This window comes from Acipenser ruthenus, chromosome 11 (genome assembly GCF_902713425.1).
Source record: "Acipenser ruthenus chromosome 11, fAciRut3.2 maternal haplotype, whole genome shotgun sequence".
In the NCBI taxonomy this organism is placed as follows: Eukaryota; Metazoa; Chordata; class Actinopteri; order Acipenseriformes; family Acipenseridae; genus Acipenser; species Acipenser ruthenus.
The window spans coordinates 4,144,673-4,167,815 of record NC_081199.1 but is presented as its reverse complement, the minus strand read 5'-3'; the positions used below and the strand labels follow the sequence as shown (position 1 = coordinate 4,167,815).

Here is a 23,143-nt window from a genome sequence, read left to right as displayed (position 1 = left end):
CAATAGCTTGGGCAGGTACTGGCGTTGCACACCGCTTGCAGCACCAGTTCACAGCTTCTGAATCTCACCACACTGTTCTGCTTTTAATCAGCACTGAATTCCACAGCAACATTATTTTAAAGAAGAGCTGTAGGGTGTTAAACACAGCTGCTCCATCCACTCTTCCAGGAGTTTAATCTGAAGCTTAGTCACTCAGATTGCAAAACCGATATAAAGTCCACCAGAAGGGAAATTGAGATATTAGTAACATCCTGTGTTAGACTTGGTGCCTTGGATACATTAGGTAAGAAATATATATTGCTTGTCTAGTCCTGATTTTTCAAATAAAATAAAATTCTCTGTTATGAGTTTTGTGTGTGCAACGGTGACCACACACACCGTAACTAGCGTCATTGCGGGAGTCGTTCTAGAGCTTTTGACCTGATCTCATCAATGCTGCAGGTGTAAGAATCTGCAACGGCAGTGCATCACACCACACTGAGCATTAAAATGTACATTCTCTTCAACTGATGATAATGTGGTCAAGTCTGACTGTTTTAAAAAACATTTTGATTGATTGAGTCAGACTTGCTGACTGTGACAAATCGTTGCCCTGTCCTACTTTGCTGATCAGGTGGGTGGGATGCTTGTCAGCACAGCTAGGTGCTCATTGCTTGATAAACCGCAGGGATTATTGTCCTAGTTTAACTTCAGCAAAGAGGCTTAACCTCCCTGACAAGGTGGCAAGAGAATCCTTGTGTCCTTCAGATGCAAAATCTTGAGGAGAGAGGAGAGAGTGGCATTCTGTCTATCAACACAACGCTATCCTTTCCTTAATAATAAGATCTTTTTGTTTATCAATGCACCCCTGATGTAAAGTGACGACATAACCACCCTGTACAATAAAAATACAGCATAGCCAGTACCTTCCATGAATGAATAGCTTGCTAACAGACAGGACCCGTTGATATTTTAAAATGTTCTTTATTTCCAAACCTTCAAGCTTCCATTCTGGTGCCAGTGTTTGGCACAGACAACAACAAAATAAATATAAACTACATTGATTAAGAGGTCTCCACTGTATAAGGCAGTTTTAACCCTTCTAAAAGTCGTAGCGAAGTCTGGTAAAGCACAGGTAAGCATTGTAAAGTATACTAATAAACATGGCAAGCGCACAGTATAATCATGGGACACTGCAACCATACAGTGCAAAAAGAGTGGGAAGATTTTACAAGGGAAGCTCATTTCAGTATGAATGTTCAGGTCTCTTGCTGATTTAGATAAGTCACTGTGGACTGAGCATTTTGAATATTATAATGATCTTTCTCTGCCTGTGTTTAACACAAGTGCTGCTTGAGAACCAATAAACTTTTTGCACTGTGATATTTCTTAGCACCATCTTCATAGCAAAAAATAAAACACAAAGTTTACCCACACAAGGCAATAGTTTTTCCTTGCACTATTACTGTATTTGAAACACTCTCTCTTCTGGTGCAGACATTCGCTTATGGACATTAAAGTTTGCAGCACAATCTAAATAGAACAACATCCATCTAAAATAAAATAATAAAACAATTACTTGAGGATTGATAGTAAAAAAAAGTACATAAAACAAGTTTAAAAAAGAGCCCCATACATTCAAACTACAACAGTGCTCTACCAGACAGGAAACATGCACTATGAAACTTATTGCTAGTACAGTATAAAAATCTCTCTCTATATAAATCTAAATCCTAAATATATGGCATATGGGTATCCTTTGAGGTATATTTTCAACAGCAATTATCTAGATCACTGTAACTTTACACAAGAAGGGCTGGATTGCACAGAACCATTGTCTCCCTCTGTGGATGAGATGGCAGTATATCTCATGGTAAAGCTTGAAGTGGTGGTCCTAATGTTAAACCCATTCAAGCCAGAGAGAGGGGTGTATTAATACACAGTACAAACACTCATCGAAAAAGATGTGCAGCACGCTGTTGAACAACAAGTATTTGTACTGGTTTTGTGCAGTATGTTTGTAGCAGTTTTTCCATAAGACTTAAATCCAAATTTGTGAATCAATAAATTGGGTATAATACAAAATGCACAATTACACGATATCCCTGAATTGGCTTTTGAACTGCCCTTCTGTGCGCATGCATTTTAGGATTTATAAATAACCCCTGTAGTGCTTCTGCTGAAATCAGGCAGTGTCTGTCTCTTTAAATCCAGGTTAACAGGTGCCTAGATACCCCCTCCGACCTGGGGGAATTCCATTACATTTCATGTGTTATACTGCCCCCCAGTGCCAGGAAGCTGTTAACACAATCAGTGACATTTCCTGCATTCTACGCAAGCATGAATTGATTTAAAAGCTGGGGAAGTTCTTGAAATCCAAACTGACCTTTTGCAATAATGTAATAACACTTTTGTAAATTGAATTACTTTATGAATCCAATCGCTTCCTTACTACAAGAGTAAGTTGCTTCAGACAGAGCCTGCAGTTCAGTTTCTTACTGGAATACATTATTTTACTTTCTTGTTTTCTTTGAACACCGCAGGGGAGGTAAAGAAAACTCTTAATTACTCACAATAAGACACTCGGAAGAACATCAGCCTAACAGCAAAACAGGATACCTGTACACTGCCAGTCATTGGTGTAAAAGGGTACAATAGAAATGGAAAACATTAAAAAAAAAAAAACACACACACACTTCAAGAACCATGAGTTGATCCTACAGGTCTGTTCTTTTTAAAACAACAAGACAAAATAAAACTGGCTTCTGTGCAAATCTGCAGTGTCGCACCAAGCAGCCGGGAGCCCCTTACTGAGGCCCTCTGAGGGAGAGGCAGTGGCCGGTGTGGCTGGGGAGCAGTGTGTTTTATACCTTGGTGTCGTCTCTTCTCCAGGTGTCTGTAGTTTTCCGGTTGCCCTGAAGCAAAGGGTCTCGCTGGTCCATCTCCACCACCGCCTCCTCGGAGCGAGGGCTCTTGTGGAACTCCACCACGCGTGGGACCACCGAGGACCAGCGGTCTGAAACACAGAGAGGTGTGCATGAAGGGTCACCCCTGAGCACAAGCAAGAGAGAGAGAGAGATTGACAGACAGGGAGGTAGGAGTTGTATTTGTGTAGTTGTGGATGCCAGTCTCACCTCTCCTTGGGCACCACACAGCAGCGCGAGATATATTGTGTAAAAGAACGGCAGCCAGTGTGAGCTGGTCTCGGTTCTCCTCAGGCCCTTCACATTGCTGTCTGTGTCTCTGTCACAGTGGGCTTGTTTATAGTGCTTACGGAATCAATGCAAAATCGACATCAACACTCTAAACAAACGTGTGCGTCTCACCTCTCCGGAGCCCCCTCACGCTGGTCGGGATGCCATCGTACTGGTACGTCTCGTTCTTCCCTGGGTCCTCATTGATGATGCCAAGGTTCTGGTTCCAGTGAGACCAGTTCACCTCATCCACCCTGGCACAAGACACAACACGGGAGCCGTTAGCACACAAGCAGGCTGTGGCTCAGCTCTCGATAAACCTCTAGGGAAAAAGCTACCCAATTCCATTCCATTTCAGCATTCCTATCTCAATTGACTGTGTCCCACATATTCCATATATATTTTCCATAGCAGCAGACATGGTGACTGCCTGCTGCTTTGTCGCTGGGACACTTGCATGGAAATCGAAAGAGGTCAGCTGTTTAAGGGCACTGTGCTTGTAAATGACAGATTATCAGTGTTTATATGCTTAAGGCAATCCGACAAATACCAAAAAAAATGAACAGAGGTAGGCCTCCCTGCACGCTGTTCCTACCTGAAGCACCATCTCCGGTCGGGGGTCCCATCGCAGCCCTTGCCCACCGTGACCATCTCCCCTGAGCGGAACGTCTTCCGCAGACACACGGGGAAGGAGCGCTCGATGTCCAGGATGGTTGTGGCCCACTGCGGGAGGGACGAGGAGACCGACGTGAACACAGGGGAGTAACGGTTCGGCGTGGATCGCGGAATCGTGATCCTTTCTTTACAGGATATAAACCGTATCACATGGCTCATTGTAGTTCAGCAAAAAAAGGTTCTTGAATGAAGAATAAGGTGTGTTTTATAGTTGGTATGTGGATACATACTCTCCCTATCCCATTTAAATTGTGTCTTAACAAAATGGTCCACCATTTAAATGATCATTTGATCTTATTATGCATCATACAAGTAGCCATCACATTTATCGCGATACACATCTTATCACAACATGTATCGTGACATTAGTGTGTCGTTACCCCCTAGACATGAACACAGGGTTAGAGATTTATAGACAGAGAGAGAATCCGCCCCATAGTAGGGAGTTGAAGGTACATACACAGGGTATCTGTAATAGGCAAGCATACCAGTACTGGTTTCCAAAAACACACTGCCCCTGCTATGGTGCTAAAGGCATTTCTAGAGATGCATTCCTCCCCACTGCTCACGGACAGGGTTTTAGAGGTTCCTCAATGCAAACTGAAAGATATTGCTGCATCTGCACCTGGAGCTTCCAGATCTTCTTGCTCTCCTTGGACACCTTCCCCACCGTCTCCCCCATCAGAGCGATCAACATGTTGAGCAGCAGCACGAAGGTGAGGATGATGTAGGTGACGAGCAGGGTGAGGAAGACCGCGGGGTACTGGGCGCTGTTGATCATGTCCAGGTCGCCCATGCCGATGGTCAGCTTGAAGAGGTCCAGCAGGAAGGTGCTGAAGGTGTTGGTGTCGCGGCACAGGGGGTACGTGGGGCACTCTCCCCCCGGGCAGAGCGCATCAGAGCTGGGGCACACGTTCAGGAGGGACACCAGGGCTGGGGGAGGGAGCGACATTTCAATATCTCAATCTATTACTAGGTCAGTCCAGTTCAAGCTGGTCATGGGGTGGGGTTGCTGGACCCCTTGCGCCAGTGACTTGCATCAATGTATTTATTTTTTTGGGAAAGCCCTTGACACTATCATGTGTCTGGGTTAGATCAAATGTCATCAAAATTGGCCTTTTTAAATCACTTGATGAAGTTCTCAACTTGCGATCTCCTCTATGGCTAGTTCCCAATCCCCACACCCTTTTCTCCATCACATGGAATTTATGTACCATCGTGAAGGAAACACAGGGGGCTCTTACCTGAAGCGTATCCGATCATGAAGAGCAAGTAGACCAGCAGGAACCGGAAGAGGTCCTTAAACAGAATCTGAAATGCAGAGAACGAGGGATGGGATTATTTGGGAGCAGTGCAAGGCTGTTAGGTCTGGAAGCTCTCCTCCTCCTCCTCCTCCTCCCTGCACCTCACCTTCTGCAGCATGATGCTGTAGGTCCCGGTGAGTTTCAGTCCTCTGGTGAAGTAGAGTGTGTTCATCCAGCCCAGCACCAGCGCCAACGCCATCACCGACACGTAGGCGTTGATCCCAGACAGGTAGAGCGCCGCCGTCACCAGCACCAGCACGGAGTAGATGAAACTGAAACCAGCAGCACAGGGGAGCACATGATCAAGATCTCAAAACAAACTCTTAACATTACACACACTACTCAATCAACTCAGTCTACACTGTAGCAGCTGGAGGGAAATAGATAGATACACCCAACTAGCTCCTTACTAAAGCAGCTGAAAGGACCCATCCATAAACAAGGAGCTGACCCCCGGACACTTCTTGAGGAACAGATCCTTAATCTAGAGAGAGAGAGAGAGAGAGAGAGAGAGAGAGAGAGAGAGAGAGAGAGGACACCATTCAGAGACAAGGTTAGAGAAGTTTATTTTACATACAGGGCAAAAGAGTTATAGAAAATGAATCGTGTGTGCGAGAGACTCACGTTGGTGAGGAAGAAGAAGACGCCGGTGAACAGGGTGATGCACTCTCCCGCCAGGCGCAGGTAGTCTGTGCTGCTCTTGTACTGGTAGGGGGGCTGGGGAGGGACAGAGGACTACTGCTGTTAGGAGACGCTCATTTTGCACACACACGCACACACACACACACACACACACACGCGCTGTATTTATGACATACTGCATGGTGCAAAAATCTCATGCTGCCAACGTCAACACAAATAAATTAGGGGGGAAAACTAGACCACATTCACACACATAGCCAAAATATAAAAGCAGTGCTAAAAACATTTGGATTATGTTATCTTATTAATGAGTGTTTCAAGTTATGCATGACCAATTTAAAAAACACACAGCAGGGTTTCGTTTTGCACGATTACTTTTATACATTGAGGTTTATGGACGTCTGCTCTTCCAAGCTAGATACCACATGTTGCTGTGCAATAGAGGTCAGTTCTGGTTGCAACTCCCAGTGTCAGTATAAAGTGAAGTCTTCAGTACCGCAGTGCCCTTGTTACTCACCGTTCCCTCTGAGGGCCGGTAGTATGCAACAAGAGTAAAGATCACCATGGAAACCAGGTAGGACACCACGCTGATGTAGAAGGTGACAGCGCCAAACTTCCGCCACTTATCCCTCAGGAGTTCATTGATTGGCTCCACCGCCAACATCTCGTGACGGTTCTGAAGGAAAAAAACAATACAGCTGTGAGTGTAATACCTGTATGTCCACCAGGGGTCGCTGTTCATGGAGGTGCAGTATTTATGACAGCAAAACAATTGCACTCACTCACACACACACCTACCTCGACACGACTGTTGTAGACCAGGATCTCCAGCACAGACACCTCCTCCCCACAGGTGTCCAGCGAGGAGAGATCGTACAGGGAGGAGTAGACCGGTCCGTACGCCCAGTCCTTGAACTTCCTGGAGAGGTGCCGAGCGCTCTCGTCCGTGATCTCCCTCCGGATGATGTGCTGGAACACCTGTCAGGTAACCACAGGCATGAGGGCGGCTCAGTCTTAGTTATTATGTGTACTGTCTGGAAATGCTGTACCATGTACCCCACCCCCAATTTCATCTTCTAACATCCATCTTCTATACCAATCACACCTTACTTAAATGCAACCCCTGATCATGTCTCCTCCTCCAGCCCCTCCACCTCCTCCAGTCCCTCCCCTCTCCTCCCCCAGCCCATCATGTCTCCTCCCCCAGCCCCTCCCCTAGCCACTCCCCTCACTCTCATTCCCCTCCTCCCCCAGCCCCTCACCCCGATCTTGCCCAGCTTGGCTGCCATCATGAGCGGGGACATGCCGTAGTTGTTGAGCACGGTCTCCAGGTTGCAGTCTGGGTAGAGCTTGGCGCACTTGATGAGCAGCAGGTCGTACATCTTGGTGAGGAAGCGCGTGTTCTCCCGCGTGTTGTCAGCGATGTGCACCAGAGCGTGCAACACCGTGTTCCCGCGGGAGTCCTGCCGTCGCAGGTCCGCCTTCTTGTGTGCGTTCTGGACCAGGTAGTGGACCATATCCGGCTGGTTAGTGCAGGCAGCCAGGGACAGAGGAAGCTCGCCTGCACACAAAGCATTGAGACGCATGCAGAGGCTGGGGTTTAAATAGCCTGCTTAAACTGATTTTTTTTCCAGCTTTTTGTTTCAAGCATGAAAGGATTAAAGCAAATATTACACAATAAAAGGCGTTGCTGGCGAGGCCCACGTTCTGAGTGCGTCTCTGCATGTTAAAGACAGCTGTTTGTGGGCAATATTAGGCTGATCAAATCTCTAACCTCATTTCCACTTCCACTGTAATTCTGTTCTGATGAGAGACCCCTTCTCTAATTCGCACCTACAGAATTAGAAACCTAATCCCTGGTGCTGCTGGTTTAACAGAGCTGGTGTTTTAATGAAAGAGAAAAGGCCTCCAACTGCTTCACTGAGCCCGTTGCTATGACGACAGGTTACGAGTTCCAGTGATTTGTGCACACTTAATTTTGAAAACTAATTTGTTTAAATTACATTTTCTCTGTTGCTAAGTTCTAATGTCGCAAAACGTTAGCGATGCCTGTTTAAATATACAGTTGCCAGTTGCTTGTTTTCTAATTGGGTGATGCTAATATGGTTATCCTGCAGAATTGCAGGAGAGGGCGCTGCTGAGCTTCCTACAGAGCTGTATTATATCAAACAGGATGCGTCTCAACCAACCAGAACTCCTTAAAAAAACGACCCATTTTCCATATACATTTAATAATGTTCTGTACAGAAGCACCTTTCAGATTTAAACAAGTTTTCCAGGTGTATTTGTTTTCCTTGTTGGTTTTTATTTCCGAAATAAAAACATTGCCACCTGTTTAACCGCCCATTTACTTTCCCCTCTCGCTGCCTGCCAAGTTCTCATACAGGTAACGTCTCAGTTTACAAGGCGGGGTCATGCTTCTCATTTCACCATGGCAACCGGCCCAGTTAACTAAGCACTGCTCCTCACCACCCTCAGCTCGCTAACTCTAGTGGCACAGCTGGAGGAAATCTCCTTGTTTGGAACACAAATTCTAGAGGAGCGGAGGTCTGGTGGTCTCAGCACATCAGAGTCCACAATACCAAAAAACAAAACTACAACCCATCACAGCTAACAAATACAAATCGGCAAAGAAAGCAAGCATGAACCAAACACATCTACATGAATTGTGAAGGTTTCAATCTATTCTATCTGATTTTCAGTAGGTGGAGCACCGAAGTAGAAGTATCCTCCCTCGTCCTTGGGCTGGAAGAAGCGCCCCCTGGCCTGCGCGTGAACGTCAGCCCCCTTCTCCACCAGCAGCTCCACGTACTGTTTGCAGCGTCTCTCGATGGCAATGTGCAGAGCTGTCTGACCTAGGGGCAAAAGCATGAAGACGAGCCAGCAATCACAATGAGGGCTACTGCTAAAACACAGAAACCAGACCTGTTTGTTTAGGAATACATTCAAACTGGTTGCTTGTATTATACTTTTCTGTTTTGTTGTTTTATTTTAAAGCATCGATGAATACATAGATAGATAAAATATATGTCGTGCTATATTTAGCACAAACATTTTCTCAGCTCTTAACATGGTCATCCTGTATCTCAATATTGAGTGCTAAAAGATTATCAGCTATTATGCATACCCCCCGTCCCTAATAACAGCTGTCTCGCACTAAAACAGTCTACTGGCATTGTAATGTAGAATAATAATAATAGCAGCGAGTACTAAGCTCTCCCCCCGGAGCTCTGTGGCTAATCGGGAGCTCAATGAGTTAGCTCTGCATGTAATGTTTGGAAGGGTTCCCTCCCTGTCCCAAAGCCTCTCTTAATCAAGTTAACTCAGCTGGCAAGGAAAACCCTGGGGTTTATTCAGACACAGCCACACTGCATCTGTCCTGCATGCACTAAGAGGTAATGACTAACAATCTGCTGCTGTGGTGCCCAAGGTTTTTACCACTGCAATTTCAGGAAAGCCACATAAAAGTGTGGATTGAGAAGCAGGGGGAGCAGCCACACCCAGAGCAGGTCTTTAATTTACTGGCTAGAAATAAACTGGTGGTCTTGTTATAACTGGTGTGTGACTTTTCTGAGGAAGCAGAGAATGTTAGAACTCCGGCATGGAACACAGAACTTTAAAGAGGAAGTAGTGGGGTTCTGAAAAATCCAGCGTTCTACATCCCTAGGTGTTGCTATAACTGTTTAAATAACGTACCTCTTTAACACAGGCAATTTGCATTGACTAGACTCTTACCAGGCTTGTGAGATCACCAAGGTTTTTTAACACATGCATCCGTTTACATACCTTGCCATGAATGCACAATGCTTTTACTTTGCATTTCCACACTGCTGCCATGGTGTACCACAGCAAAGTTTTATAAGGCACTGTATTTCACAACACTGAAAGCCAGCTTCAGCAGAGACTATCTAACAGTCAATCTTATTTCAGAGCCTGACGCAGCTGCAGTCAGTGCTGTGGTGGGCAGGGCCACAGATGTGTGCATTCCCCTGAGTATCACAGACTAAATAATTACACATTTTCTAAATAACACACATTTGTTTCTTTGTAAGAATTTAAATGCTGTGCAGGCAGGGCTGTTCCATTGTGATTCGAGGAGGGGGGGTGTCCACAGGTTCAAAGGTGTGCCAAAGTTATGGAAAAACGAACCACAATGCTTGTTAGTCTGGTTTTTTGAAAGTTAAACACAGGGTCACACTATTTGCTATGGTCAATTTAAACAGGCTCCACAGTGTGATTTGTATGTAGAGCAGTTTTAGCATTCCTAATCAGGTCTGACTGATGTTGACAGATCATGATCCTCAAGGTCATTAATCTTTCATCTGTGTACACTTTCCCAAACCATGGAGGATTCATCAAAGAGAAGTTGCATACAGATCGCCAGCTGCATCACCCCCGTGTGCGTCAGAACCTGTAATAGCATGTGTGTTTGCGTGTGCGTGTGTGTGTGCGTGAAGGCACTTGCTGGAAATCTGCTTCAACACGTCAGTCACTTCGTTTTGCACAGGCGTGGAGTCACTGATTCGTTTTTGGCATATTTTGTTTCTTTTTCAAGGTTAAAATGTTCTCAGCGTAACACGAACAGCCTGTGCTGGGGATCCTTCGTCGTTTCCTTGCTGTATGTTTTTGTTTTGCTACCCCGCGTTACAGCAGAGCTTGCAGATGCTGTTCCACAGGAGCATGTCTGTTCACGTCTGTTCAAGAAGGTGAGCCGGGGCGGGCGGGTGCCTGCAGCTGCAATAAAATTGCATTAAGCTGCGGAAGACTGTAGCAAACAGACCAGTACATTACATTGAAACTGTAGCTTTAAAGAGGAAATAAACAGCTCACATGGCAGGGAGCTGTGGCAAGAGCAAGGCTAAAATGATCCCTATCCATGGGTGTGTCCACATGTGTTTCAATTCTGAGACATGCCGAGCTGGCAAGCCTGCACTATAGAATAGAGGAGACTGCAGTGCTCTCACTCTCTCAATGACAGCCCTACAGGACACGCCTTCAAAACAAGTGTTGCTGTGCTTAGCCGCTACACACTGTTCCCTCACTCTTATTGCATGAAATAGGGGGTGAGCAGGAGATTTGGAAGAGACTTTTCATTACAGAGGAAGTAGCATCTAATTTACTCCCGCAGCTTAAAAGGTCAGGTTTCGCTGTACTGGTGGGCATTAGTGGAGGTGACCTCAGGGATGGACATAAGACTACCAGCTGGACCATACAGGGAACAGTTTGTCAGGCAACTTTCACAGTTAGATGGAAATAAAAACCCCCTGCATAGCAGTTTGATCCATTCCTGGTTTTGCTCTGAGTTTAATAAGACACACCTAATCAAGGTCATAGTAAAACCTGGAATAGGTGAAACTGCTATGCAACAGGAGTCTTATTTCCATCCCGAGGTGGTTACGTTCAACAAGTAGCAAGTTAAAATCGTGTTGGGTGAACAATCACATCTCATCTCAGCCACAATGCCGAGCCCCTGCTCACCCCGGTAGTAGAGATCTCTGAAGGGGGTGTTGATGAACTCCCGCAGATTGCCTGTTTTCTCGGAGATTTCCACCAGCAGAGGGATGGTGTCATTGCAGCCGCCGTAGAGGTTGAGCAGGGCTTTGGGCAGGCAGGTCTTCCCAGTCGAGGGCTCTGAGGGGAGAGCGGAGAGGCGTGGATCAGTCGCCATGGTTACACGCAGCTTCACACACATTAGAAAATGGCGCAATGAATGGGCATCTCAGCCCATTGAACTGAATGGAAAGGCAAGGGCTGGACATGAACCGTAAATCCAGCGGTTCAAAAGACGAACGCCTTACCATTCAATTAAAGAGCAAGCGCTGTAGTGGAGAGGTCAGTACAGTGCGGATGCCAGTATTACAAACTGATCACTACAATCATTTCAGAAGACATCTGAGAACAAAAAGAAAAAATTGTATTGTTTGTCTATACAGAATACGCACCCCTGTTGTATCGTGTCTGTATAGATTGGGAAACTGGCATTGTGAAATATAACTGAGGTGCATTTAAATGGCTGCTGATTTCAAAAGCATTCTAACCATTTACTTTACTTCCCCACTTCCTATAGCCTGCTCTTGGAAACAGTTTGCTGTTATTTCTCACACGCTCTCTCCGAGTCCAGCACACACAGGAGGGGAGTACATTGAGCAGAAGGATTTATTTACTGTCTCCTAAATCCATGAAGTCTGGACATTCCTCAGATACTTCAAGATGAAAGCTATCTGCGGTAAACTTCACTAGATTTTTGTATCGTTCATCTGAGGCCCACTTGATCGTGTGACACATCACACGTGGCCTGGCTCTCAGTTTACCTCCTAAAGCACTTCTCAAGTCTCTTGCTCAATCCTCATTCTCTGATTCTTACCAGACCCTCGTCCCTCCCTTAGGTCCTTTCCTCTTATGGGAACTAGCCTCAACCTAACTGTCCCTTCTTCGATACGGCCTCAGGCCTCACCTCTGAACTCCTCGTCAGTCAGTCGTTTCTTGTGCACCAGGAGGAAGGGAAGCAGCCCCTGCAGGTCGGAGGGGTCTCCTCGTGACACGGCGTCGAAGAGCAGCAAGCGTGTAAACACCTTGAGCACTGGAGGGGGGTCTGGGGCGGGACCCTTTATACTGGAGACACTGCGCTTACTGAGGAGAGAGAGAGAGAGAGAGAGGGGTTAGCCTTCTGCACCCCTGTGCATTTCTCTTATTGCTTCTGTTAGAATTGCTGTGGTGTTTTTTATTCCTGCTCGTTTACTAGACTGGCAGGTCTGGAGAGTATAGGGCACGGTCTTATTTACTGCTGTGTTTCCATTTGGCATGGGTCACGTTGCTAAAGATCGAGACCTGGTCCTGTGCACTTCTGAAGCAAGCCTCTTGCTATAATGCAGTTTGCATATGTGGTGGCAGTATGCCCGCTTTCAGGTGCTTTATTATGCCCTGCTTCATGAAACATTTACAGTTTAGAACAAAATGTTCCCTTGGAATTAACGGAACTGCCTCAGGGAGAAACCGCAACAAAAGCCATTTTTGTCCGACCGTGCTTGTGCAACAATTATCTCGTTCATGAGGTTGGAACAGACTGGTCTCAGGTAAGGATATCTACACTTTTGAGACAATCCCTAACAAAGGGTTTTCAGCTGCACAGTAGAGTTTACGTCACCCACACACTGTGTGTGTTCTTCTCGCTCATTTTTGGTTTGTTCGTCAGATATATTAAATTGATGTTTATTTCAATACGAATTAAATGGTTTTGTAGAAAAAACATGGTTATTAATGAAACTATCAGAGGAATACCTGAAAAATTTCAATCCGACACTCACACTGGAAAAATCACTCCGATAGAAAAGAACGAGAACCTACAAATAATAATAATAACAAGAAGAAAAAGCCCCAGTGCTGTGGCCTTCGTCTCTGAAAGCTGCCTATTCATAAGGGAGTGAACAGGAAGGCTGTTAGTGCTCTCAGTAGAGGCCCTGTTCAGAAAGATCCCGCCCTGACCTGGAACTCAGCTTTAAAAAACACAGCCAGCCCCATAAATAGACCTCACTTCATGAAATGAAAGAGGCTTCTATCAGCCAAGCTACACAACCATACAACTCCCCACCACAACCCAAACCATTACCTCATTTGGGGGTGGGGGTGGGGGGGGGGTGTTACAGTAGCTTCCAAAGTCTCGCCAAATTTATTTATTTATTTTTTTTTGGGGGGGGGGGGTCTTTTTCCAGCTTTTCTGTACGATACCTACACCTCAATCTCTAACACAGAGTAACACGTTCAGTATTTTTTACACCGTTTAGTTTTTCCATTATGAAAGAGTTCGTTTACACTTGTACAGGAGGAGCAAACTGCAGAATTTGGATTTATGAAACGAACGAATAGTCTTCATTTGCTGTTCCATACCTGCCTTCTCAACCACTATTGCTCCATGAACCACTAATAAAACAAATAAATCAATGAAAATTAGACGCCTCTGTATTTCTACCAGACCAGTCAAACTTGGTAGCATTCATAACACCTTTATGAAGCTTCAGAGCTATGTGTATAACCCTTCAGAAATCACTGCGCAAACCAACTTGTTATACACGTGTCATTTTTTCAAATGGGTGTCCAATCATGGTCCTGCAGGGCCATTCCACTCCAGGGCTGGAACAAAGACCAGGCGTGGAAGGGCCAGCTTTGGACACCCTGTTATAAGGCATGTAGTTCTAGTGTTACTGTTCCTATGAAAGTTACGAGCGTCCCGTGCAGGGAGAGGAACCCGACAGGATCCTCAGAGCACTCACTCGCGCAGCAGCTTTTTCCTCCGGCGCTTGTTGTCGTTGGGCTGTCGGTAGGTGCCATAGTCGAAGAGCGAGTCCATGGGGGCCTTCTTGGGCGCGGGGGCCACTGGCGACTCGTAGGACTCCAGCAGGTCCTTGGGGTTGGAGATGCCCTTCTTGAAGGCGTCCTGGAAGCGGATCCGCAGGTTCTGTCGGTTCTCTCCGGGGCGGGGCTCAGGCGAGGGGGCGCTCTCCTCCCCCTCAAAGAGATTGGCCAGGGAGGACAGCGGGAACGAGGAGTCGTTCTCAGGCTGGGGGTCCCCCGAGTCCCCTGAACCTGAGCCCGCGACGTTAGGGGGTTCTTCCGGGTCCGTCATGGTCACGAGGTAGAACCCCAAAATGTTGGTGACGGGTCTGCAAAAAAAGGTCAGGCATATTATATTGCAGGTCAGGTATATAGTGTAAAAAACAAAGCTGCATAAGCCATCAATGCAAAGCTTTAGCAGAATCTACTGTTTATGAGCAGACCTGCTTTACTCCTCCTTGGGTATGATGATAAACAACCACATGCAATCATCCTACTGCAGGGAAGGAAATAAAACTTCCCATCGCATAGCAGTTTCATCCATTCCTGGTTTTTACTATGAGTTTAATAAGACACACCCAAGCTTGTTACCTATACATTGTGGCTAATGCAGCTCTTAGAAAAACCTATATTGGTAAAACTGCTATGCAATAGGAGTCTTATTTCCATCCCTGCTACTGCATGTACAGAACTGTATACCGTACACATATAGAACAGATGAAGCTGGGTATCTCAGGCATTTAATAAAAACACACACTGCAAGTAACTGATAACAGATTCTGTATTACTGCACTTAAAAGAAAGGTGTGTATCATCATTCAGACAAGAGCAGATACTTTTTGTACACAAGCCTTCTGTTTTTTTTGGCTCCGAGACCATTTTGCTGAATCCACCTAGACTTGAAAGTCTTACAGATAGAGATTTTCCACCATCGAAGCACAGTAAACGCCACCCATGCAAACATGAGGTTTCAGTTTGTAAACGCTATCTAGCATGCATTCAAGCTCTGCAGATCTTCACCATTCGCCATCTTTCCAAGTCTGGCAGCTCCAGTGCTGTGGTCAGGCAGGCCAGCCATTTGTACAACAGAGCAAGGCAGCAAGCCTTTAATCTGCCTTACAAATATAGCAGTGGTGCCGGGCAGTGTAATTCAGCAGAGCCCTGCACAGTGCGGCTCTACTAAGAGGATGGAAGGAACATGTTCAAATCCTCTCGGAGACAGAGGTTCAGAAACAGACATCAGGGTGCATAATTACAGGTCAGCCGTTTCAAGAGACTAAAATTGAAACATGTCTTTATAAAAAGATAGCTATGTGTTGTAAGTCAACTGTCTTCTGTAAGACTACGAAGAAACGTTTTGTTTTGCTTGTATGTACACTTTCCGGGGTAATTTCAAGGCCAAACTACTGAAAGAAAACAATACAGAGCTGAAGGAGGCGCAGTACTGTGAATCACCGTCTACTGTCTGCCACAGAAAGCAATTTGAGACTGCTTTGTGTCTAGCAGTAGAAGCTGGAGGTCAAACTGATTTTAAATGGGATTCTGTCAGCACTGAGGTAATGCCCAAAAAAAAAAAAAAATATCCCAAATCTCTTTAATGGAGGAAATAACCAAATGAGCGTCCAAATAGCTGTGGGTATCAAATCCCAGACTGCAGAAGTATGTATGTGAGTCAGCAAGCACAGTGTACTGTACATAGCATAAAACTCATGAGCTTTGCTGATACCTTTACCTGCAGACCAATGGATCTATATCCCCTGCACTCCACTGGCTCACAAATGTGCAACTGTGAGTTTAAAATGTGCAAAAGAGTGTCTACTTACAGGGTTTGTTGTTGGCTTGCTTGTTTTTGAAATCGAGGAAAGTAGGGACCCTGGGGGACCCTGATGTGAGACACAGCCACCGATTCCCTTTCCACTACTGCAGCTTGAAGGTTTCTTCCGGATTTGTCCTGACAACATCAGTTGAGGAGGAGATTCTAAATCTGTGACATGCTAGACTCCCAGTGTACTGGCCTTGCATTTCATATTATAATTACAGAGTGAAAAGTAGCAGTTCTCCGTGCTTTAAACGCCATGGTTTAAGCAGAGAGTATACACCCGAGCCTGACTGTGCAAGCTTTCCGCCTCTGTCTCCATGGCAACTCAGCCCCGACCACACCCTGCCAAAAGGGGCGGGGCAGACCTAGACCCAGTCTTTCATTTTCATTTCATTTGTAGATGGTGGTTGGGTTCTTACCCCTGAAAAGGACACCATAAGTGCAGGGGAGTCTTAATTGAGATACTGGGTGTTCACTAAGGGCTGAGACTGTTTGTGTTTGCACACCCCTACGAGACAACAATTGAACTGTAATTGAAGGATGTGGATTTCTAGGGTAGGGGGTTAGCTAGACAAGGGTTTTTTATGTTTTACTTGAATTAGTATTTAGTCAGGCTATCATATTTTGGTTTAATGCCTCATCCAAAGGAACAGATGTAATTTAAAGTGAAGTCAAACAGCAATGTAGTCTGGTACGATTTAATTGGCCGACTTAGGCCACGTCAATCTAGTCTACCCCACCCAGTCCCTTCTGACCCACTCTTATTAAACAGGAAACCTTTTCATTTCATGAGTCGACTGTTTTTCCAAGGAAATGCCACAGAAGAAACTCCCTCCGATCAAAGCACAAACATATTCAAACATCTATTTGAGCTGTACAGTACACGTTTCTGGTGTTAGATTTGTGTTTGTAGGTCTGTAACAGCGAGATGCAACATCTAGGGAAAATGCCATCCTGCGCCATAACATTTTAATACTAAAAACTCCAATTTGAAATCAGGGCTCTCCCAGGCTGGCTCTCCATGCGAAAGGTATCTGATAAATAGTTCAGCCTCTCTATTCAAGTCTCGATTTACTCTTTTCAAAGCGAAGGGGAAAATGGATCAAGATGCAGAGTAATTCTGACCAGATGATGACAGCGCTAAATTATTATTATTATTATTAGTTTATTTAGCAGACGCCTTTATCCAAGGCGACTTACAGAGGCTTGGGTGTGTGAACTATGCATCAGCTGCAGAGTCACTTACAATTACGTCTCACCCGAAAGACGGAGCACAAGGAGGTTAAGTGACTTGCTCAGGGTCACACAATGAGTCAGGGGCTGAGCCGGGATTTGAACCGGGGACCTTCTGGTTACAAGCCCTTTTCTTTAACCACTGGACCACACAGTCTCCGCTAAAAGTCCTCTGCCTGCTGCACGCAGTCTGTTCGTTCAGTGCTGGGTTCTTTGCTTTGACTGGGAAGCTCTGGAGGGGAACGCAAACACTGGCTCTGCTCACCAGATCAAGGGAAATAAAAGCCCCTGAATGCACTTCACACACAGCACTCCATACTGCACAGAGATCCAAACAATAACCATATGACTCATCACAACGGTATCAAAGCACATGAGGATGACTGAAAGCGCTTGTGCCTCCAAGGAAACTCCTTCATTGCAGATTCAGTCACTGCTGTATCGCCTGCTTTCATTCTGTCTGGATCACCTGGGCACGACTCCTCAATTTAGTTCATTCAAACTGTAAAAACTCATTGCAAAGTTTCAATTCTGCCTCAACCTTTCTGTATTCTTCAGCTCGACAGTTCAGAACTGAAAGGGTTAAAGTTATTGAGTATACATGAGAACAGGACACAGCATTTTTTTTTTCCTACATGACCTCAGACTGGGACCTGGGAGTCCCGTGAGGTTCCAGCGTGATCTCGGACAGCACGTGTTAACATACGGCGAGACCTTGAGATCCCGCCAGGACTGAAAGAGTTAAAACAGGGATCCTCTTGTCTTATATGACGTACTCACCAACTGTAGAGGCTTCCTATGGCATGGAGACCAACCCCTTTCTCAACAGGTCAATGCAGTCTCATACGGTATATACTGTACTTTACAAGCAACTCCAGAGAGGACAAAGTCAAGAATTAAAATAAAAAAAGCAAAGTGATTTTTAAAGACTTCAATATGGAGTAAGACTTGCCAGAAAGTTGCTGACAGGCATCTATAAATTGGAGGAAATCCAGATGACAATACCAATCATGTGCCTCTTTAGCAGAATCAGCTAATCAAGCAGCCACACCTTGTACATGAAAGCAACAGATCACACGCTGCAATGCAAACCTGTCACAGTGATATGTCATCGTTAGGACTGGAAGCATCAAATGACACAGTAAAAACAGAGCAAGCAAGGAAGGAAGCAAGGAAGGAAGGAAGGAAGGAAGGAAGGAAGGAAAGAAAGAGAGAGAGAAAGGGAAATGCAGGCAACTTTTCTAATCACAGTCAAAACTGCCATCTACATTCTTACATTTTGATTTGGTTTCTTTTCAACACTGCAGACAGCATGAGGGATCCATGTTTGCTTGAACAGTTTCATTAGATCCAAAATGTGCCCTAGTGGAGCCATGAACTGTTCTGCACTCCTCTGTGACAGCATATAGAAATAAAAACACTTAAAAAAAATATACTGAACATGAAGGAGCGAACATTTGTATTTTATTTAGACAATGTATAATACAGAATAAAGGAAAATACACACTCAATACCATGATGCCTGAAGGTTCAAATAGAAAGGAACAGTAGATCGTTACATGCACGACATCACAAACCGATTAATAGATTGAAACAGAAATAAGCGAGAGTTTCTATGGCGGCAAAAGCCTAGAGGTACCGCCACTGTTTGTTTTCCCTTAAACAAACCAAAACGTTGGGAAGTTGGCTCTTTTGAGCAAAAACCATGTATCTTGCATTCAGTTACGGGCTGTGGTTTAACAACGTTACAGTAACTCCAGTCCCTTTCGCTGGAATCTGTGCAGTTGTGGGAACAGTTTGCACTATTGCTGCGGTTGTTGTTATTTTGGCATGGTTTTAATCATGGCTTGTAAAAACCTCACTCACTATGAATCACAGGCCTTCCAGTACATGAGATTTACTAAGACATGTGTAGTGGATGTGCAGTGGATGCAGGGTGACAGGGCACAGAGAGATAGTGGGGTATCTGTATAGTCCTATAAAAGGTCTGTACCCTCCCAGTCCAGTCTGTACAAAAACAAACTGGACAGCTAATCCCCGTCGTCAGAAAGGTTCATTTCATTTTTAGTTCTTCATTTTGAAATTTCACTCCGCATGACTACATTCCTTTGCTCTTAAGTGCAATTCTGCTCTTTTTGTCTTCATCACACGGGATCTATTTTGGTCATGTATTCTCATTCTGTGACATGCGGTAATGGAAATATGTGATTGGATCATTCTGAGCCAGCAGTTGGCTTTCACTGAACTCTTGTCATTGTCTATAATCTTCAGTAGCTTGTAGAACTTGCAGCTGCTGAACAAACTTGAGCAAAAAAAAAAAAAAAAAAACACATCCAAAACGTAGACAGAATTTGTTTGAGTTTAATTGTATATAAAAGTTAAGCAGACCTCACAGTGAAAGATTTAAAAGGGCCAGGTAGCAGGCGGGATTTCTAATGTGTTCTAGTAGACCACTGACTGCAAACAAAAGGCTAAATAGGAAGAAGTGTTGTTTTTATTTGTTCAATTACTTTAGTGAGTCTGATCTACTGGACTTCTCTGTAATATGTGTTAAGAGTGTCAATAAAGACAAGAATTTAAAAAGGAGAGCCCTTTAACAATGCTTGAAGAAACATTAGCACCCAGGCTGAAGCCAGGAGTTCAGAATAGCACGTTCTGGAAACACCCATCTTACACAGAATACGGTGATAGACCGCATTAAGGATAACAGCAAGCTGCAATCGACGATTAAACAGAACAACAATAAAACACTATTGAGACACCAGCAGCAGTTGAGTAGTTATTAAAGTCTCTAGAATGAATGGGCAGTTATTCATTCAGTGAAAAGTCCCTATAACGCGCAGGGGTTAAATTGGCGTGTAACGGTCCGCCTCTTCAGGATTCAGTTAGTGGTCTTCTGATTGATTGACAGTAGGATTCTGTTCCCCTTACACGGGCCACCTCAATGTAACCACTGAATGCTGAACATTGATTCCATGGACTGTACTGTAGACCAATATCACTCTCGCATGAGACTAAAATACAGTAACCTTGTATTTCTTAAAACAAATTGCATGGACTCAACACTACCACGAAATACCGGTTCTCAAGTGACGCGGATAGGCAGACCCATTGAATCCCAACTGCTCAGCCCTTTACGATACACCCTACTCAATGAAAGATAGTGACTCTGCATGACCCCTTTATGGAATAACAGAGTACCCATGTAGGTAGCGACATTCTCACCCGTGCACGATGTAGATCATTTATGAACGATGTATTCGTGGTAGCGTGTACAGGAAGTGCCACTACCATCTGAATCGGGGCGTTCATTTCATGGGTATTATTTATAATACATATTACTGCACAGATTCTGGACACAGACATAAACAATAAAACGCGCATAACGGATTGTTGTATCCACACAATAAGCGCACCAAACGCTGCTCAATATTGAGAACTTTTTTTTTTCCCTTACGAATTCACCAGTTTAAAAATATCTGCCACGTAAAACACAAGCGCGCATAATGAGGACGGACTTACCTGAATCCAGTGAAAGAATCCTATGACGAAGTTCTGCACAGAATCCGAGAAGGGTCTACCTTCCAAAACGTTTTACTTTCCACTTAGAGCAAACAAGAACATAAAACCGGTTTAGTTAGTCCAAGGCATATCCACTTCCTTTGTGGGGTCAGCTCAGACTGCAGTGATTTATTTTACTTGAAAAACTTTCCTGCCCTGGCTCACGCACACCTCGGTTACGCTTCCCGAATACCTCCGCCTCGCTGAATGACAGGCAGCATTCAGACTTCCCTTTACACCCGTAAATCTACACCGCCCCCGATACACCGCCAGACAAACAAACAAACAAACAAACAAACAAATAAATAAATAAATAAATAAACAAACAAACGGGACCCTAGGCGGTTTAATTGCCCAGTGAGGGATGTAATTGTCCAAATTATGTTATTATCCTTTATCCCTCATTTGTAGAATGCAATACAAATACTTCTACAAAAAAAGGACGCTATATGTTTTTAACGTAATACACTGGAAGAATAATTACAACTACATAGAAAAACATTTCATTTTACAGGAATAAAAGAAACCAAAAATCATCAACTAGATGCTGCTTTCACCGTTTTCTCCAGTTACTAAAACTAAGCTTGTGTGTTACACACACGCTTGCTGTTTTTTTTAATGTAATTTTTAAAATATATTTATTTATATTTGTTAATCATTTACAAGTGGCGTCATTAAAATCTATTACTTTTAACCAACGCGTTGTTTATTTTATTTGGTTTGGTTTCTAGTGTCAGCGTACGTAGGCTGCCTCTAGTGCACATGTAAATATAATGTTTTACTCATCAGTACATCAAAGTTTTTTTTTTCTTTTTTAAAACAAACATACTTTGCTATTCAATTACTGTTCACCTGAAAAAGTTGGAAAAAAAACATGTAACACAGTCAGTTATACCATATACTGTATTTTACAACGTCTGGATCAGTCTTGATGAGCAGGGAGTCAATAAAAACCAATCTTCTGACTAATCAAAATCCAACCAGCGTACATCGTCACCATCATCACCACAGAAACAGCCACATACCTGAATCATGTCTTGTTCCTGTTGATAAGAAGGGGCCAGATACTCAAGAGATGCGAGTTTCGCAAAGGCATGGAGCGGTGTTTTTAATAAATATATTAGATTTGTTCTCTTTATGTGCTGTAATTTCACTACTTATTTCATTTTGGTAATGTGTGTCAGTTCACTTGTATTTTCCATGTTTTTTTTTTATGTGGTGATATGTTACATTATTTCACTTGTGTTTGTCGCGCACAGAGGCTGCTGCAGCTGTGTTGTTTTGTTGACTCCAATGGCTTGCCCTATTCCTTTCATAGTTTAAAATTGCCTTGTTACCTTGTTGAACACGGCTGGGTCCAATCCCGAGTGAGAAGCTTCGCTGTGGAGTTCACCCAGGTGTTTTCTCCCCTGCTCGGATCGGGAGCAGGGTCCGTGTGAGTGTACCTTTTAAACAGCTTGTATTCAGAGCAGACGTGTAGCTCAGGGTACCTGTGTGTTACACCTTTGTTGGTCTGGGTCCGGAAACTGACTGTAATATTGGTTATTTTTGGGAGGACAAGATTAGCTGACAACTGTTTCCTGCCGGTTGATTGCCACACCTCTACTGAGCTTTAGAATGAAGTATTGACTTCTCATTTGATTTCTCTCTCGTCTCTGTCTCTTCTGCTCCCTTTGTGTAGGGGACTTTAAAGAGGAAACTACATGGATCCGAGTTAGTTATTGTGTATAGCGCTCTCCCTCTTTGCCTATTTTATTATGTAGCCTTGGGGGTGATCATTAACATTTTTTAAACACACTTCAAATGCCTTCAACATTTCTATTTTTCTTCAAATAGGGGACGGTGGTTATGCTTTGAAACCTTGTATGATGCCACATCTAACCACTCCAGCAGAGATCGGATATAATTTTGCACAGCATTCCACCAGATGTGCACTGTAGCCCTGTATGGCAAACCTACTGTTCTCATACATGCAAACATGACATTTGAAAAATGAAACGCTACAGTACCAATTTTGGCCACAAGAGGGAGCTTAGAGCTCACAAATCTTTAGTTAAATTAACTTGTGTTCTAGTTGTTCAAGAACAGTGTGATAACTGGGGGGGCGGGGCGGGGCGGGGGGACGGACATTCAACACTAATTAGATACTGTTGCTAAATATACAAACGTTTTACTTGCATTATTAAAATATATTTAAAAAAAAAGAAATACACCTGCATCAGCTGGGTGTAGCCTGAGCAAGTGTATTACCCTGCAACTCAGTTGAATTGCACAGTCTTGCAAATAAATGCAAGATTGCAAAAAAAAAAAATTGCTAATTCTTTGAATATCCGGCCCCAGGGTATGGCTTTCAGAATAATAAGGCGGTCTGTGCCATCATACAGGAAGCAAAGTACACAAGGTGTTCA

General features: G+C 44.3%; 1 protein-coding gene across 4 annotated transcripts; it reads right to left on the bottom strand.

Annotated features, from left to right (window-relative positions):
- Positions 1-947: 947 nt before the first annotated feature.
- On the bottom strand, positions 948-22,829 carry trpv4 (transient receptor potential cation channel, subfamily V, member 4). Of its 4 annotated transcripts, none has more exons than XM_059032941.1 (16): positions 22,073-22,829; positions 14,062-14,451; positions 12,249-12,424; positions 11,273-11,425; positions 8,509-8,649; positions 7,057-7,355; positions 6,593-6,772; positions 6,312-6,470; positions 5,777-5,869; positions 5,563-5,636; positions 5,259-5,424; positions 5,093-5,159; positions 4,474-4,781; positions 3,769-3,896; positions 3,306-3,427; positions 948-2,995 (listed from the first exon to the last, which is right to left on the bottom strand). In XM_059032941.1, exons 2-16 carry the CDS (start codon positions 14,412-14,414, stop codon positions 2,844-2,846), a joined length of 2,571 nt encoding a protein of 856 aa, XP_058888924.1. In that variant the 5' UTR covers positions 14,415-14,451; positions 22,073-22,829; the 3' UTR covers positions 948-2,843. The 4 variants fall into 4 exon arrangements, with proteins under 4 accessions (XP_058888924.1, XP_058888926.1, XP_058888923.1 ...); XM_059032943.1 differs by lacking the exon at positions 22,073-22,829 and adding an exon at positions 21,761-22,055; XM_059032940.1 differs by lacking the exon at positions 22,073-22,829 and adding an exon at positions 20,697-21,721.
- Positions 22,830-23,143: the final 314 nt, after the last annotated feature.